General features: G+C 38.6%; 1 protein-coding gene across 5 annotated transcripts in view; it reads right to left on the reverse strand.

Moving 5' to 3' along the window:
• Nucleotides 1-1901: 1901 nt before the first annotated feature.
• TGS1 (trimethylguanosine synthase 1) overlaps nucleotides 1902-14427 on the reverse strand; it is a 37165-nt gene continuing 24639 nt past the window's right edge. For 2 of the 5 annotated variants that reach the window (XM_089776255.1, XM_075920681.2), the window contains exons 12-13: nucleotides 12753-12829; nucleotides 1902-2232 (exon numbers count right to left, since the gene is read on the reverse strand). In XM_089776255.1, the coding sequence (XP_089632381.1) occupies nucleotides 2116-2232; nucleotides 12753-12829 (194 nt within the window). In that variant the 3' untranslated portion in view covers nucleotides 1902-2115. Of the gene's footprint in view, nucleotides 2233-9742; nucleotides 10366-12752; nucleotides 12830-14427 lie in introns of those variants that run through there. The other 3 variants (XM_006126135.5, XM_075920683.2, XM_075920682.2) reach the window with 3 other exon arrangements.

Below are 14427 nucleotides of genomic sequence, written 5' to 3' on the forward strand. Positions count from 1 at the left end.
CTACTGTTTTTCTACATTTTGTTCCTCTGGTTTCCCAAGCAACGCCGGGTAACTCCAGTTAGTGTGTGTGTGTATGCACACACACACACACACACACACACACACACACACACACACACACACACTCTATAAAGTATTTTTAACCCTTTTTATTGTAGCACAAGCACTATCCAGCGTCACACAATACCAGTAGCAGACTGACTCGTCCGGTTTTGCTCGGTTCAGCTGCTGCCGCTGCTGCCTTGTGATTCGTTTTTTGCCGAAGCTCACTCACTAGGCTCTTGCCATTCTGATGCTGGACTATTGGGAGTGCCATACAATTAGATGCTGGACTATTAGGGTATGTCTAGACTACATGACTCCGTCGATGAGGCATAAGGGATTGGCCGGCAAAGGCTTCCCTAGCCGACAGATCCGCGTCTAGACTGCCGCGCTCTGCCGGATCAGCTGTTCGTCGGCACAGTGCGGCGGCCATGTTTATTTTAATGAAGCGGGGATTATTTAAATCCCTGCTTCTTTGCCTATGCCGGGTAAACTAGTTTACATGGCTCCGTTGACGGAGCCATGTAGTCTAGACATACCCTTGGAGTTTTACTGTAGATGGAAAATCCCCTGCCCTGAAAGAAGCTGTATTTGTTATCTTCTCTCCCAACAAGTTCCCTTTGGGGTTTCTCAGGAAAGATTCTTGTGTTCAAGAATCACCAAAGGTTCCCAGAGATTCTAATCCATTCTACTGTATGGTGGCCACATTGGTCTGCATTTCCATTAGAGGCGTCAGTCAGCCATATCATTGGGAATCCTGGAGGTCTGATACAGAAGTCGTAGTAAGGGGAGGAAGCCTGGCCCAAAACTCCATTACCACACTCCCTGGCATTGGCAGTGTCACATGGTGTATCCAGTGCCCTCCATCCACAGCCAGAGGGAAGGGGGAGCAGATGCCTGAGCTCCACAGAATGTGGCTGCTGTTTTGGGCTATAGGGACTCTGATGCAATCTTCCATCTTGTACCCTGTCTTTCTAAATTCTGTGCCCTCAAAGGTTGCTTGCCCTGGAATCAACTCATTTCCGGTCCTGCTTAGGGGACAAAGCAACCCTACCTGGCCTAGAAATGCACTTTGCCCACACAGAGCCAATTGAGCTCCCCAGTGAGACACATTCAATGAGGAGGAGTAGGATACAAACCTTTCCTTGTGCTTATGGCTTTTCTCTCTGAAGCTTGCAGGGGCCCCAGCTGCAGCAAGCACTTCAGAAGGAAAAGCAGAATTAGGGAAGTTTTCCAAGAAGGCAAATGCCACCCTGAGACATAACTGGGAATTAGACACCTAAGTGACTCACATTGTTAATTAAAAATTTGAACTAAAGTCTGGAATTTCCTCCAGAAAGATTCTGTAGCACCGAGGACTGGGTGAACAGACAGTTACTGGGAAGGCAAATTTCTACACACAAGCCACAAGCAGGCTGAGGTAACAGGTCTGTGGACCCTAGCATGATTAACAATGGCCACCTAAATAGTTTCCAGCTGAACTGAGAGCTGCTTAACTCTGACTTTGGTAAGTCTTCGGCAGATTTTTTTATGTAGCAGATTATTATGTTTAATTATTTAAGCATGGACTATGGAGCTTTATAAATTCTTTATTTTTTTCCAGAGAAAACATTTTAATTATTTGTTTCTGGCATTAATTTGTACTAAGTGCTAGATTTCTTTCAATTAGTCTTCTATATTATGAAGTGTGAAAAATTGATGAATAAAAAAAAATCTCTCATAAAATATGGTTTAGGTTCTGCAAGAATATTTGAACAGAGCCTTGAACTCCTTTTAGATGGGTATTGTGATATGTATCATTCTGAAGACAGCTTTTCCCTAGATTTATAAGATCTCTTTGATAAAAAAAACTACTACTGTTTCACTTTTTATAAAAAGTATTTTATTGACATATTTGCAACAAATAGGATGAAAACATACTTCTCTAAACAAAAAATGAAAAGAGAAAAATATTAAACAGAATAAATTTAACAAAAGTCAACAATTAGAGACAAAGAGAAATCAAGTCTATATTATTACGAAGTCTCAAAACACGATCCATTCACTTCTTACTTGGGTGTATTTGCACTGAATTCAGGATACATCTCGTTTGATTAGGTCACCAAAATAAACAGTTATTGTCTTCAATTTGTTATTGAGAAAATTTTGTTCTATTTCAACTTGCCCTCCTGGTCCAGCTAAGGAAGCAACCTAAAAAGCATAAAAACAGTCTCCCAGAAAAACAAGCAATTTCAAAACATGTCTTACATTCATCTTTCACCACTAACCATAATCAAAAGTGTTTTCTTTGCTACTATTAATAATGGTACACACACTTCTGTAACTCTGGAAAACCTTGCCCTAAATATTTAAACAAACAACAAAACAGTGGCTGGTTACGGTCTATCTGAAAATATCTTTTCCCTTCATAGCTATTACAAAAGTAGAACTGCATATGTGGAATACATGTCTGGTATTGTTTCCACACTTCAGTGTTATTTATAGCTGATTACCAGAAATGTTAATGCTAGGGTACAGGACCTTCAGGGTTGGAGAGCACTGCAGTTTGGAGAGCATTGCCATTTGCTCATCTCACTTATAGCAAACAGCAATAGAAAGGAACCAAAATGCCAGACAGTCTCATAGTTTTTGTAGATTATGGGAACTAAATCTTAAGAATCAAAGAAACAATGAAAGATTGCATGGGAGTTGACTGCTCAAGAAAAAATATGGGAAGAGAAAAATATCACAAAACCCTCCCACAAACCTTTGACTGGATTTTTTTTTTAAACACTTTAAAATCTCACACAATGTTTATAATAAAACAGCTAGCAAAGTGTCTGGTTGCTGCTGAATGTTCTCAATAGAAATCTTGGCCCCACAGACGTCAATGGCAAAATATCTACTGAAGCCGAGTTACTATGCTTTTCACATCCCTAATGCTCCACTAATTTTAAAACGATATGCACAGGATGCTAGCACCAGGAACTTGCTGCAGCAGGTGCTCTCATTCTGCAGTGATAGCATTCAGTAACTGTGCACTTTCTACTTGATCTCTGTGGCTATGAGTAGACTACATGGCTCCATCAACGGAGCCATGTAAAATAGTTTATTCGGCATAGGTAAAGAAGCGGGGATTTAAACAACCCCGCTTCATTAAAATAAAAATGGCTGCCACGCTGTGCTGATGATCAGCTGATCCGGCACATCGGGGCAGTTTAGACAAGGGAAGCCTTTGTCAACTGCTCCAGTATGCCTCATAAAACGGCACTGCCCTGCTGTGCCGGATCAGGGATTATTTAAATCCCTGCTTCTTTGCCTATGCCAAATAAACTATTTTACATGACTCCGTCAATGGAGCAACATAGTCTAGACATAGCCTGCAGTATGCAGTGCCATGTGCCAGGAGTGAGCAATAAGAAATACTTGTTTATTACAGTGACACCTGTGATGAACTCTCACAAGGAAGAAAGAAAAAAAATATAGGGAAGGTTACTGAAAATGTATTTTTAAAGTAATAAAAAAGAAAAGATACCCCTGAAGACCCTGATCTGGCAATGTGTAGTGCAGGGACAGGCAGTTGTGCCAATGCCTCTTCGATGTCACAGTGGTTCCATGCATGTGCTGCAGTCTGCCTGAATGCCAGCTATTCAACAACGGGGTTGTACCCAATCTGATATATTGTATTGTCTTTGCCTCGGTGTTGCATTTAAATTGCTCCCAAAAAAGCAAAGATACAAAGGGATTCTATGTTGACTAAATTTTAATGTTATGGAACACAAGCCTGCAACAGATTAACTACCTTTAGACAAGTATGTCTGTGGCAGTAACTGCTAAAATGCAAAGTTTAGTATGCACGGTTACCTCTTCTAAACTCCTTTGAGACTTATACCATGAAACACGAGTTTATATTTAAATATGCTGAACTTCCTCTTATTTTTTGTATGAGTAAAAAACAGCTACTGTAATAGAGAGGAAATAACATTAAATTTAAATTATACTTTGAACTTTTACGCAAATCAATAATTAACATTAAATCTAAAACAGGTTTTTTCTTACTTACAGCAGCAGACAAAAGCAAAAGCGTTAAAAGCTTTTTCATCCCACACTTAATATTAATAGGAAAAAAAACCACTGTTCTTGTCAAAATGCAACCTAACACCTTAAAAACCCCCACCAAAATCAAACCTAAAACAAATAGCAGACTGAGGTATTTATAAATAGCACAAAAATCTGAATTTGGCAGGTGTTCAGGAATGTTAAATTTTCCAATTTATTTTTTCTTACTTTAAATATTAATGGAAAAGTTGTTAATATCTAAGGGCCAAACAAATTTAAGAACATTACTTAAGTACTCTTCTTTAAGAATTCTGTATAAGACAAAAAGAAATCGCCTCTTCAAAAATGTTGGAATACTTATGTTTTGTTGAAATGATTTGAAACTTATTTGTTGAAATTATTACATCACTATTTGGAAGAGACTACGCATTATGACAGCGGGTACCTAAAAATGTCAGTGAAAAAGCATTTCAATATAATTTCAACACACTAGTAATAGAATTTGAAGCATGAAATGTTTCTGTGCATGAGTTCATACTAAACAGAAGCATTTAATAAAAATGTTTGATAAAGACCAATTTTCTTATTTTTTCCAGCAAATGGAAACTACAAAACAGTGCATCAATACAACGAAAAAGATGTTGGGACTCAGAGCTGAAATGCAGGACATATGCATTGAAGAAAGATAACATGTACTGAAGCACATTTGAACAATTACACTTGAGGTACGTCTAGACTACAGGCTTCTGTCGACAGAAGTTTTGTCGACAGATACTGTCAACAAAACTTCTGTCGACAAAGAGCGTCTAGACTACATTGAGTTCTGTCAACAAAGCAAGCTGCTTTGTCGACATGGTAGTGTGGACGCAAAGGACAGTTTACATGCAATAACACCTTCTGTCGACAGAAACTCTGTTGACAGAAGGCGTTATGCCTCGTAAAATGAGGTTTACCAGCGTCGACAAAACTGCAGAGTTCTGTCGACGTTATGTTGACAGAACTCAGCGGTAGTGTGGACGCAGGTATAGTTTTGTCGACAAAAGTCCACTTTTGTCGACAAATCCTGTAGTCTAGACACACCCTTGGTGTGGTTGTTAATAATTTCATACTACACGTTATACCTCCCTAAACTGGGATTTTCTCATCTGACAACATCCCGGACCATGGATGTCTCTGGACCAGTGGCAGCGGGCTGGCAACTGGCAGCCCTGGTCAGCAGACCCAGCCAGAGCCCCGCAGACCATGACAGCAGGGCCAGGAGCCAGAGGCAGACCCAGCTGGGGCTGGTGGGCTGGAGGCTGGCTGGGACCAGCTGCCTAATTGGGCCAGAGATAGAGTGGCTGTCTGGGCCCAAAGCCGAGCTGGCAGCGGGGAGGGTCGGTGGACTCTGGATTGGGGAGGTCCCCTCACCCTGGCCCCTGAAAGCTCCCTCATTTCGGACCAGTCAGGTCCCAAAGGTGCTGTACCAAAGGGGTCCAACCTGCATTATATCCATGATGAATATAGTTACAATTTCAGTCAATCATTAAAAATATTTTAAGCAAAGTGTGACAGATTCCTTGAAGCTAATTAAATATAAGAGTATAAACAATTTAGGGGCAATAAAGAAAATTTAAAAATATAAAAGCAAATAAAGAAAATGTAGAAGTATAAAAGTCTCAAGATTCCAGAATGTCATGAACAATACAAAATACAGGACTATGTAGCACTTTAAAGACTAATAAGATGGTTTATTAGATGATGAGCTTTCGTGGGCCTCAGATCAGGAAGTGGGTCTGGCCCACGAAAGATCATCATCTAATAAACCATCTTGTTAGTCTTTAAAGTGCTACATAGTCCTGTATTTTGCTTCAGCTACACCAGACTAACACGGCTACATTTCTATTACTATATGAACAATACAGATTGTCTGCTCAAATCCCACTCTCACTCTATACCAATTCCTCAACCTCCTTTTTGTCAGAGAAAAACAGAATTCAGTTAAAAGGTGCTGCCCACTCAAACAGAACAACCTGCATGCAGGAAAAAAATCTAAGAACATATTTCCAATTATGTTTACATACAAATTACTGGAGATTGTAGCTCTAATTATGAACAAGACATTTGCCTGCAATTCTAATCAGCAGGGTTCAATGAACCATGACAGTTACAGGGGAAAAACAGCATTACACAAGACTAACTACACAAACTGACAAATGTGTTTTAAAACTACAATCACTGCCTTCCTCAATCCCTATTCCCCATTTCTTTATTTCAAAACATTCTGTTCTTTAGTTTTCCATTATTCTTACAGTATCAACATGCACTGCCCATTATTTTTAGTCATTTTTTAAAAAGCCAAATTCTTTTAAATTTCTCCTTTCTACTCTAGTTATATTTTAAATTAAATAGAAGGGAAAGGGGAAAATAAAATATAAGCAGAAAAAGAGACTGAATTGCTACTTTATCTTAAGACAATGCTTAAAATTATGGTTCCTTTTAGGTTAGCAATTAAGGTAATGTGCACATTTACTAAATATGCTGAGGGTACATGATCCATCATGGAATGTTTCTCTGTCCTCTTATTTTTTCCTCATACTTTCTTTAGATCTAAATTCCTTAAAGCAGATAATCTAGACATCAATTTCCTCTACTAGATGCATTTACCATGCATAGACTCCCCTAAAATGCCCAATTTCTTTGATTACTCACACTGCTATTTTGTTTTCTCTAAAGAATCAACCTTACAATAGTGGTATTGCACCTATATCACGTTATACACTATGTAGGCAGATAATTGCAATTAATATTCTAACATCATAGAAGATAACAAAAATCCTAACTAGATAGGTAAAAAGAATATTCTTTAAATGATTTGTGCTTTACACAAAATACAATGAAGTTCCAACTAGTCACTCTCCTTGTAGGCAGCATTTTTCATGTAAATACTTTAAAAATCCAAAGAAAATGACAACAATCTATGGAAACCACTCAAAACTCTGGTTTAAAAACTGAGATAAGCCCAATCCAAGCACCTTAAAATTAAGCAAGTTTGAAATCCAGAATTTATTCTGTGGTTCTATTTCGGCTTTGAGTCTTCATTAAACACCAGAGAACTTGAGTTTTTTTATACAGATGAGATACATTTTTAAAAGTAAAGGATAGTAAATACAGTTACCTGGTAATACTGTGTCAATAACTGCACATTTAAATTTATGTAAGATCTCACTCTTAACTACTCTGAAGGGAAGGCAAAGGGTCAGGCTTTGCTATGTTTTAGTCTTGGCCCTTGTCTAAAAAGTATTGCTAACCAAAGGAACCAGCAGCTGTTTTAAGGACCAACTCCTCACAAAGCTTCAGTGATAGAAATGAGTGTTATGCTACACACATTGTTTTCTCTGCTTCATTGATCATGAGACAGACTATAATCAAATCTCATGCTGCCAGCTTGGGCAGGTTGTCTGCTGGGGCCAGGAAGGAATTTCTTCCCAACACAACTGGCTAGGTGCATTCTGGGTAAATTTGTCCTCCCCTTCCTCTGAAGCATCAGAGATTAGCCACAGTTGAAAACTGGACACCGTCTGGGATGGACCAGTGCTCTGAGGGTGTTCAGAAATTACTCTTTTTAGATGCCTGCAGAGTGCATTTTGCTCACATAATGATCACCAAAGTTAGTGTTGGGAAGGATTTTTTTCCCAGGACAGTTTAGCAAGGAACTTGGGAGTTTCTCCTTCCCCTGCACTACGGGGTGTGGCATGCCCATTCAGATTATGCAGGTCTATGTCACATAATCAATTTCCAGTCCTTACAGGGGCCTCAAGCATTGGAGATACTTCAGTCTTTCCTGTTCTCTGCCAATTTAGTCTCCTGAGGAGTGAATTGCCTTAATTTAAGGAAAGCCTTTGGGCTTAATATAGGGGTATATGGGTGACATTAAGCGACCTGTACAACATGATTTGATAGTCCTTTCTAGACTTACATTCTATGCAAAAATATTCTATGAAAAAATGCAGTGGGTATATGCCTAGTTTGGTATTTCATGCTTTAGAAGTTGATGTTGCCATGGAAAATATGGATTAAAATACTGTGGAGGGCCATAGTGTTGGCTTTTATTATGCACAAAATTGGATTTTATTATGCACAAAATTTTAGCGGACATCCCATGGCAGTTTGCCTAAAATCTCTCTCAAATTCACAGGGAACTCCTGTGCAGTCACTGAGTAATAACTTATCTGTAGCCATCTTATAAATCATCATTCTGACAATTTTTGTCATGCTGTTTTGGTTATTATTCCAAACATAAGTATTTTGTTGGCTGTCAGCTTTACATAATTATGATTCGTTTGGGCAGTAAGTCAGCAATTAATAGCTCCCCTGCCAGTAAAGGCCCTTGTGTTCATTTTTCCTTACCTTATCCAATACTTTTTGTAAAACAGAGTTAAAGAGAAACAAGATTTGCTTAAGTGCTAAAAGCTAATATAGAAAAAAATAATTAAATGCTACCAAAAAACCTGCTCATTTTCTTCTCTAATATAAAACTAACATAAACTGACCTTTTTATTTTGGTGTGTAAGAGAAGAAATTTTGATGAATGTTTTTGTGGCAACTAACAGGGAAAAAGATCTTTCATCTCAATATAAAAAAAAATTCAGTTCATGAAAGCCAAAGTTCTGTTAAAATTGCATTGAGAAGCCACAAATGTAGAAATTAAAATAGGCTCTTTTCATACTTAAAAAGCAAAAATCTGATCTGCTCTTGATGAATATTTCACACCAATATTTTTTACTTCAGTAACTACTGCTCTTTCCTAACACTTTCCATCACTAATAAACTGCTGGTGCAAATATCTTACAATGTAAATAGCAAACAGCAAGTTAAAAAGCGTCAGAAGTTCTTTAGTGGACAATATGAACCATCATCAATAGACAACATACCTGAAAAGAGTATGATTCCTGGAAGAGTCAGATTCTAGCCTCTCAAATTAACATACAGGCAATCCCCGGGTTACGTACAAGATAGGGACTGTAGGTTTGTTCTTAAGTTGAATCTGTATGTAAGTCGGAACTGGCGTCCAGATTCAGCTGCTGCTGAAACTGATCAGCAGCGGCTGACTTGGGGACGCCTGGGGCAGGCTGCCGGGTTGGTCCAGTAGCGCCAAAGAGCGGTGCTGCGGGACCAACCGTCAGCGCCCCACTTGCTCTACCACAGGCCTGGGGCTTTGCTCCACATCTCCCTGCTCTACTGGGGGGAGGGAGGAGACCAGCTGCGCCCCCCCCCCCGCAGACCAGGGACACGGGGAGCAAAGCTGCAGCAGCGGGGTGCCGCACCTCTGAGGCTTTGCTCTGGCAAAGCCTCAGAGGCGCGGGACCCCTCAGCCTCCCCGGCTTTGCTCTGGGTGTCCCTGGTCTGCTGGGGACCGTCTCCAGCAGACCAGGGACACCGGGAGCAAAGCGGCAGCGGCGGCGGAGTCCTGCGCCTCTGAGGCTTTGCTCTGGCAAAGCCTCAGAGGCGCGGGACCCCTCCGCCTCCCCGGCTCCGGGTGTCCCTGGTCAGCTGGAGACGGTCCCCAGCAGACCAGGGGCACCCGGAGCAGCTTTTCTCGCCCCGGAGGTTGAGGTGGCGGGACCGCTGCGCTCTGGGCGGTCCCGTTGCCTGCGAGCTCTGGGGCGAGAAAGCCCCGTTCGTAAGTGCGGATCCGACGTAAGTCGGATCCGCGCAACTCGGGGACTGCCTGTATATGCATTTTCCATGTGAAACCATGTTTCCTTGATTTACATAGAGATTTGTCTAGAACCCACTTAGGTCATCATATTAGTTGGGCCACGCCACAAAACCAATTTTATTTTTACCATTCAATGATAGAATATATGTAGTTTTTTTGTGTAGTTCAAAATAACACTGGACAGAAACCTAGGATCTAGTTATAAGTTCTCCTTCTAAGTTTCAGATCAAATATGAGTATATTAGAAAGACCATCTCCTTTAGCCTAGGTCACGTACTCTTAGCAAAGGTATTAACAGTTTGAGAGAAGGGAAAATGGATCAATATGCACAGCAGCCATTTCACATCTATGCTCTCTCTCATTAAGAATAAAAGGTGCAACATTTCAAGAGAGTGGCAAACTCCCTAAAGAAAAAACAAGCGATAGCAAGAACCATCACTACTACCTTAGAGACAAATTCTGATCCAAATGGTTTTACTGCTTTGTTTGAAAAATCACTGTAAGTGAACACGTCACCAGGTGAAGTCAGTGGGTTCTTCAACTATCTGTATGTAACTGTTTACACTGTGCTTGATTTTTGGAAACTGAAAACAAACAAAACAAAGGGAACAAGGAAGTCTCTTCAAAGGTGTGACTAAGTAAAACTTTTTTCCACTGAGGGAGGTTTTCCAGGTGAAATTTTGTGTTATGGTATGTAAATGTAAAACCAGTAGTCACATTAACTTAGTCAATTAAAGTTCTCTCTCAATCCAAGCCTTATTAAATTATTTGATTGCTAATTTTGATACTTTGAAAATGCTAGTTTTTGTCTTATCAGAGAAAATATACTCTGTGACTAAACCCTGATACAAGGACATTTAAAACCATGCAGTATGTATGTCACACATACAAAGAGTACTTAAAAAGCAAGGAAATAATTACATTATATTTAGCATAAATAGAAAGAATCTTTAAAAAAAACCAACACAGGTCTTTCATATTTTACTAGAGTTGTTAATCTCCAATTTGACCTAAAATGCAATTTATGCAAAAATAATTATTGTAACAAAGAATCATAATCGTAGGCAGGTCAATGTGATAGTATTAAAAAAAACCAAAAGCTTTTTGTGAACGTTCTTAATTTCATTTTTCCAGGTTTTATTGATACTGCTGCTCCCTCTAGAGTTCAAAGAAAGAACTGAAGAGCAACACTAATAAAATGGCACTTTATCCAGGGGTACATCTAGATTACATCTCTCTTTCGACAGAGGGATGTAAATTAGGCACTACGAAATTGCAAATGAAGCTGGGATTTGAATTTCCCACGCTTCATTTGCATAATCATATAATGGCGCTCTTTCAAAAAAGTGCTATTTCGAAAGTAAATCCGCAGTCTAGACGCAGTTCTTTCAAAAAGGGAAGGCTTTTTCTAACGTTCCTGTAAATATTCTGAACAAAACATTCTAAAAAACCCTACTGATTACAAACTGGTAGGGCATAATTTTTCAGGAAAAATCCTTCTGCATTAGTACTTACTGTGTCACTGTATGGAATACAGGTGACCATTTATAATATCGATACCAATATTAAAAAATTATAATGAATATTACATGTAAGGTATCAATGGCAAAGTTATGCTTCACTAAGTACAATAATCTTGTTTATATGTATGTATCACTTAGTAGTATGGAGTTATAAATCGTGTAATATAGCTGCATCTCAAACCTGTGTTTCTGGATTCCCCGCCCCCCTGCAGACTGGCATCAGCACTATAGCCTGTTTGATGGCCCATCAAGGGCAATCGGCTGTACAACGAATCCATTGACAAAAGCCACATTCTATGCCCACTGACATGTTTATACTTTCCATTTAAAGCACAAAAAGGCCCATCTACACTTGCCAATGACTTTTTGCCATGAAACCACCTCCATGAGAGGGGCACAGCTCTTAGCAGGGATGCTTTTGTAGTGATGTGCAAGTGAAGCTGTTTACATAGCTTTTAGCCACCACAGGATATCCCACAGTGCCTAGATGACTACTCTATCCAGCAGCTTTGCTGCTCTAATGCCAGATAAACTGATGTCTGCCACTCCCCCTTAAAGGGCTGGGAACTATGAAACCCTTTCCTGTTTTCTTGGCAAATGTTCACTTATAATTTGGCCAGATGACAATGCCTGCTCCACAGAGCAACCAATCTCCTGCTTTCAGCAATGCTAAGCTACTGGAGCTGATTGGTGTTTGAACAAAGGGGTTGTGCAGGGACCCAGGATGCCCTGTGATCATGCTCCCCTTCCTAAGAGAGCTGCACTGTGGGATAGCTGTCCTCAGGTTGTAAACACTCTCTGACACCTGTGACTTTGAATACACAAACCAGTGCTTTTCTTTTACCGGTACTCTATCACCAGTGAAAATGATAGTACAAAAACTGTGCAAATGTAGACATAGTCTATAAGTCAATAGGTCATGTAGGGACAGGCCTATCAACAGGGGACTCCAAATACTTTTTCATGCCTATTTGCTGAGAGCTTGTGTTTGGGACAAAGGATGTGCAAAGGATTTAAAAAGGCAGCTGCCTGTATATGAAAAAGTAATTGTATAGGTAACTTATGTTAACTTCTAGCAGCATACTGATATTCTAGAGCCCAAAACATGTTTATTTTGCACACTACCTAAATTGCTACATAAGTTGATATTCCAGGATGCAGAACGGTTTTCTTCAGCTTTCTTTATGTACTGAAAATCTGAATACTGAGCATTTTGTTATTCAACAACTCTTCTCAAGTCCAGTACTAGTTAAAAATACATGATAAAACTGGTTTGATTTAGATAAAGAAATATCAGTTACACACCCTGCCAGAAGTCTATAGGAATCTGGAAAAGAGCGGCACACAAAACAGAGAGTAATGTACTATTGTTCTAGAATGCAGTAAGGAAAAACATACTGTCAATTTTCAATTTACATTAACAAAGCTGCTTTTGAACGATAACTTACCTGGTCAATGTCAGCATTGCGTGGCAAGAAATACACAATGTTGTTTGTGATCTTCTGGGACAGCTTGAAAATTTCAAATGTAGAGACCAGTAAAGGGAAATAAAAAGCTTGACATGAGTTTATTTGCTATGTTAGAACAGCCCCAATCTAGTGATCAGAGATATTACACTCTTCTAATTAAATGTGTTGGTGCTATGCATTAGTTATTATTTTGAAACATCAGACCTGCCACTACCAAAATAGATAAAGTCCTCACATTCCATAAATTTGTCTTGATGTTATGAAGTGTTTCATGTGTCAGAGATTCACTAATATCATTTCTTAAAAGGAAATTAGTATCTGTTACACATTTTTCATTTGTTGGCTGTTTAGTATCCCATATTCTGGCTTGATCTTTCTTATAAATCACACATATATAAAAGATTAATTGAAAGTTATCAAACACATTCATAGGCCACCAGGAGGCTAAAAACATCAATGTAGAAATGATCCATTTTTCATTTGCTGGCTGTTTAGTATCCCATATTCTGGCTTGATCTTTCTTATAAATCACACATATATAAAAGATTAATTGAAAGTTAACAAACACATTCATAGGCCACCAGGAGGCTAAAAACATCAATGTAGAAATGATCCACTAAAACAGACAGGATTAAACTTCCATAACAATGAAATTATTTTGTGCTATTGATAGTGTATCTTAGGAAACCAGTCTCTTATGTTTTAGACATTTTGGGAAAAAAAAGTAAGTAAACAGGATATACTTTTCATAAATTTATAAGAGGTAACTGACCCTCACACATAGCCCATGTGTTTTTGTAGGTATTTGTTTTGAGTTAGGGAAAGTTTTTCTGGTTACGTCATTTATATTTTGACATATATTTTAATGCACTGGAAACACATTCAAGAGCACTAGATGAATGTTTTATAAATAATTTATATATGGGAAAAATGCTACTAGAAATTCTAGCTTTTAACACAGCATTTGTCTGGTTTACACTTTTAAAACAGGTAATTTTGTCCCTTTTGAACAAAATAAATAAGTTACTTATATTTAATTAATTATTGCCTGTTTTTAAAAGAAATTTGATACAACTCATATTTCCTAATAAGCGTGCAGGTACATAATTAGGACACTCTTATTTGTTTGGGTTTCTTAAAGCAATAATTTAGAAAGCTGATTAGTAGAAACCTAGGTCTTATCACATGCTTTTTATATTACTGTCTACATGAAAAAAAAAAGTTTTCATTTATCAAAAAAGCTACATAAAATTTATCAGCTCCAACTTCAAGTCTCAGCCTGATATCAAAATAAAGCAAAATACTAATATCTTTATTATCAACATGACAAATACCATTAACTGTGATAGGTCTTTAAATCAGTGTATCACAGCCTCATTAATTTTCTGAAATAGAAGACTGCTTTGCAGACAGCTTTGCATAGTCTCCCTCCTTCAGTTTTTTAAATTTTTAATTATTAAGTACATTTGCATGGAAAAGGCAACAGTTGTGTAGGAGTCTTCATATGATCCTGCTGCTTACTTTTCTCTTGAATTCATAGGCCAAATCCTCTGTTAATAAAGGAGAAAAAAACCTGTCCTATAATCCTCTGGCTAAAACATCGCAACTGATTAATGTGAAGATGATCATGTCACACAAGATCATGGCCTCAAGA

This window comes from Pelodiscus sinensis, chromosome 2, assembly GCF_052426305.1.
Source record: "Pelodiscus sinensis isolate ZL-2025 chromosome 2, ASM5242630v1, whole genome shotgun sequence".
NCBI lineage: Eukaryota > Metazoa > Chordata > Testudines > Trionychidae > Pelodiscus > Pelodiscus sinensis.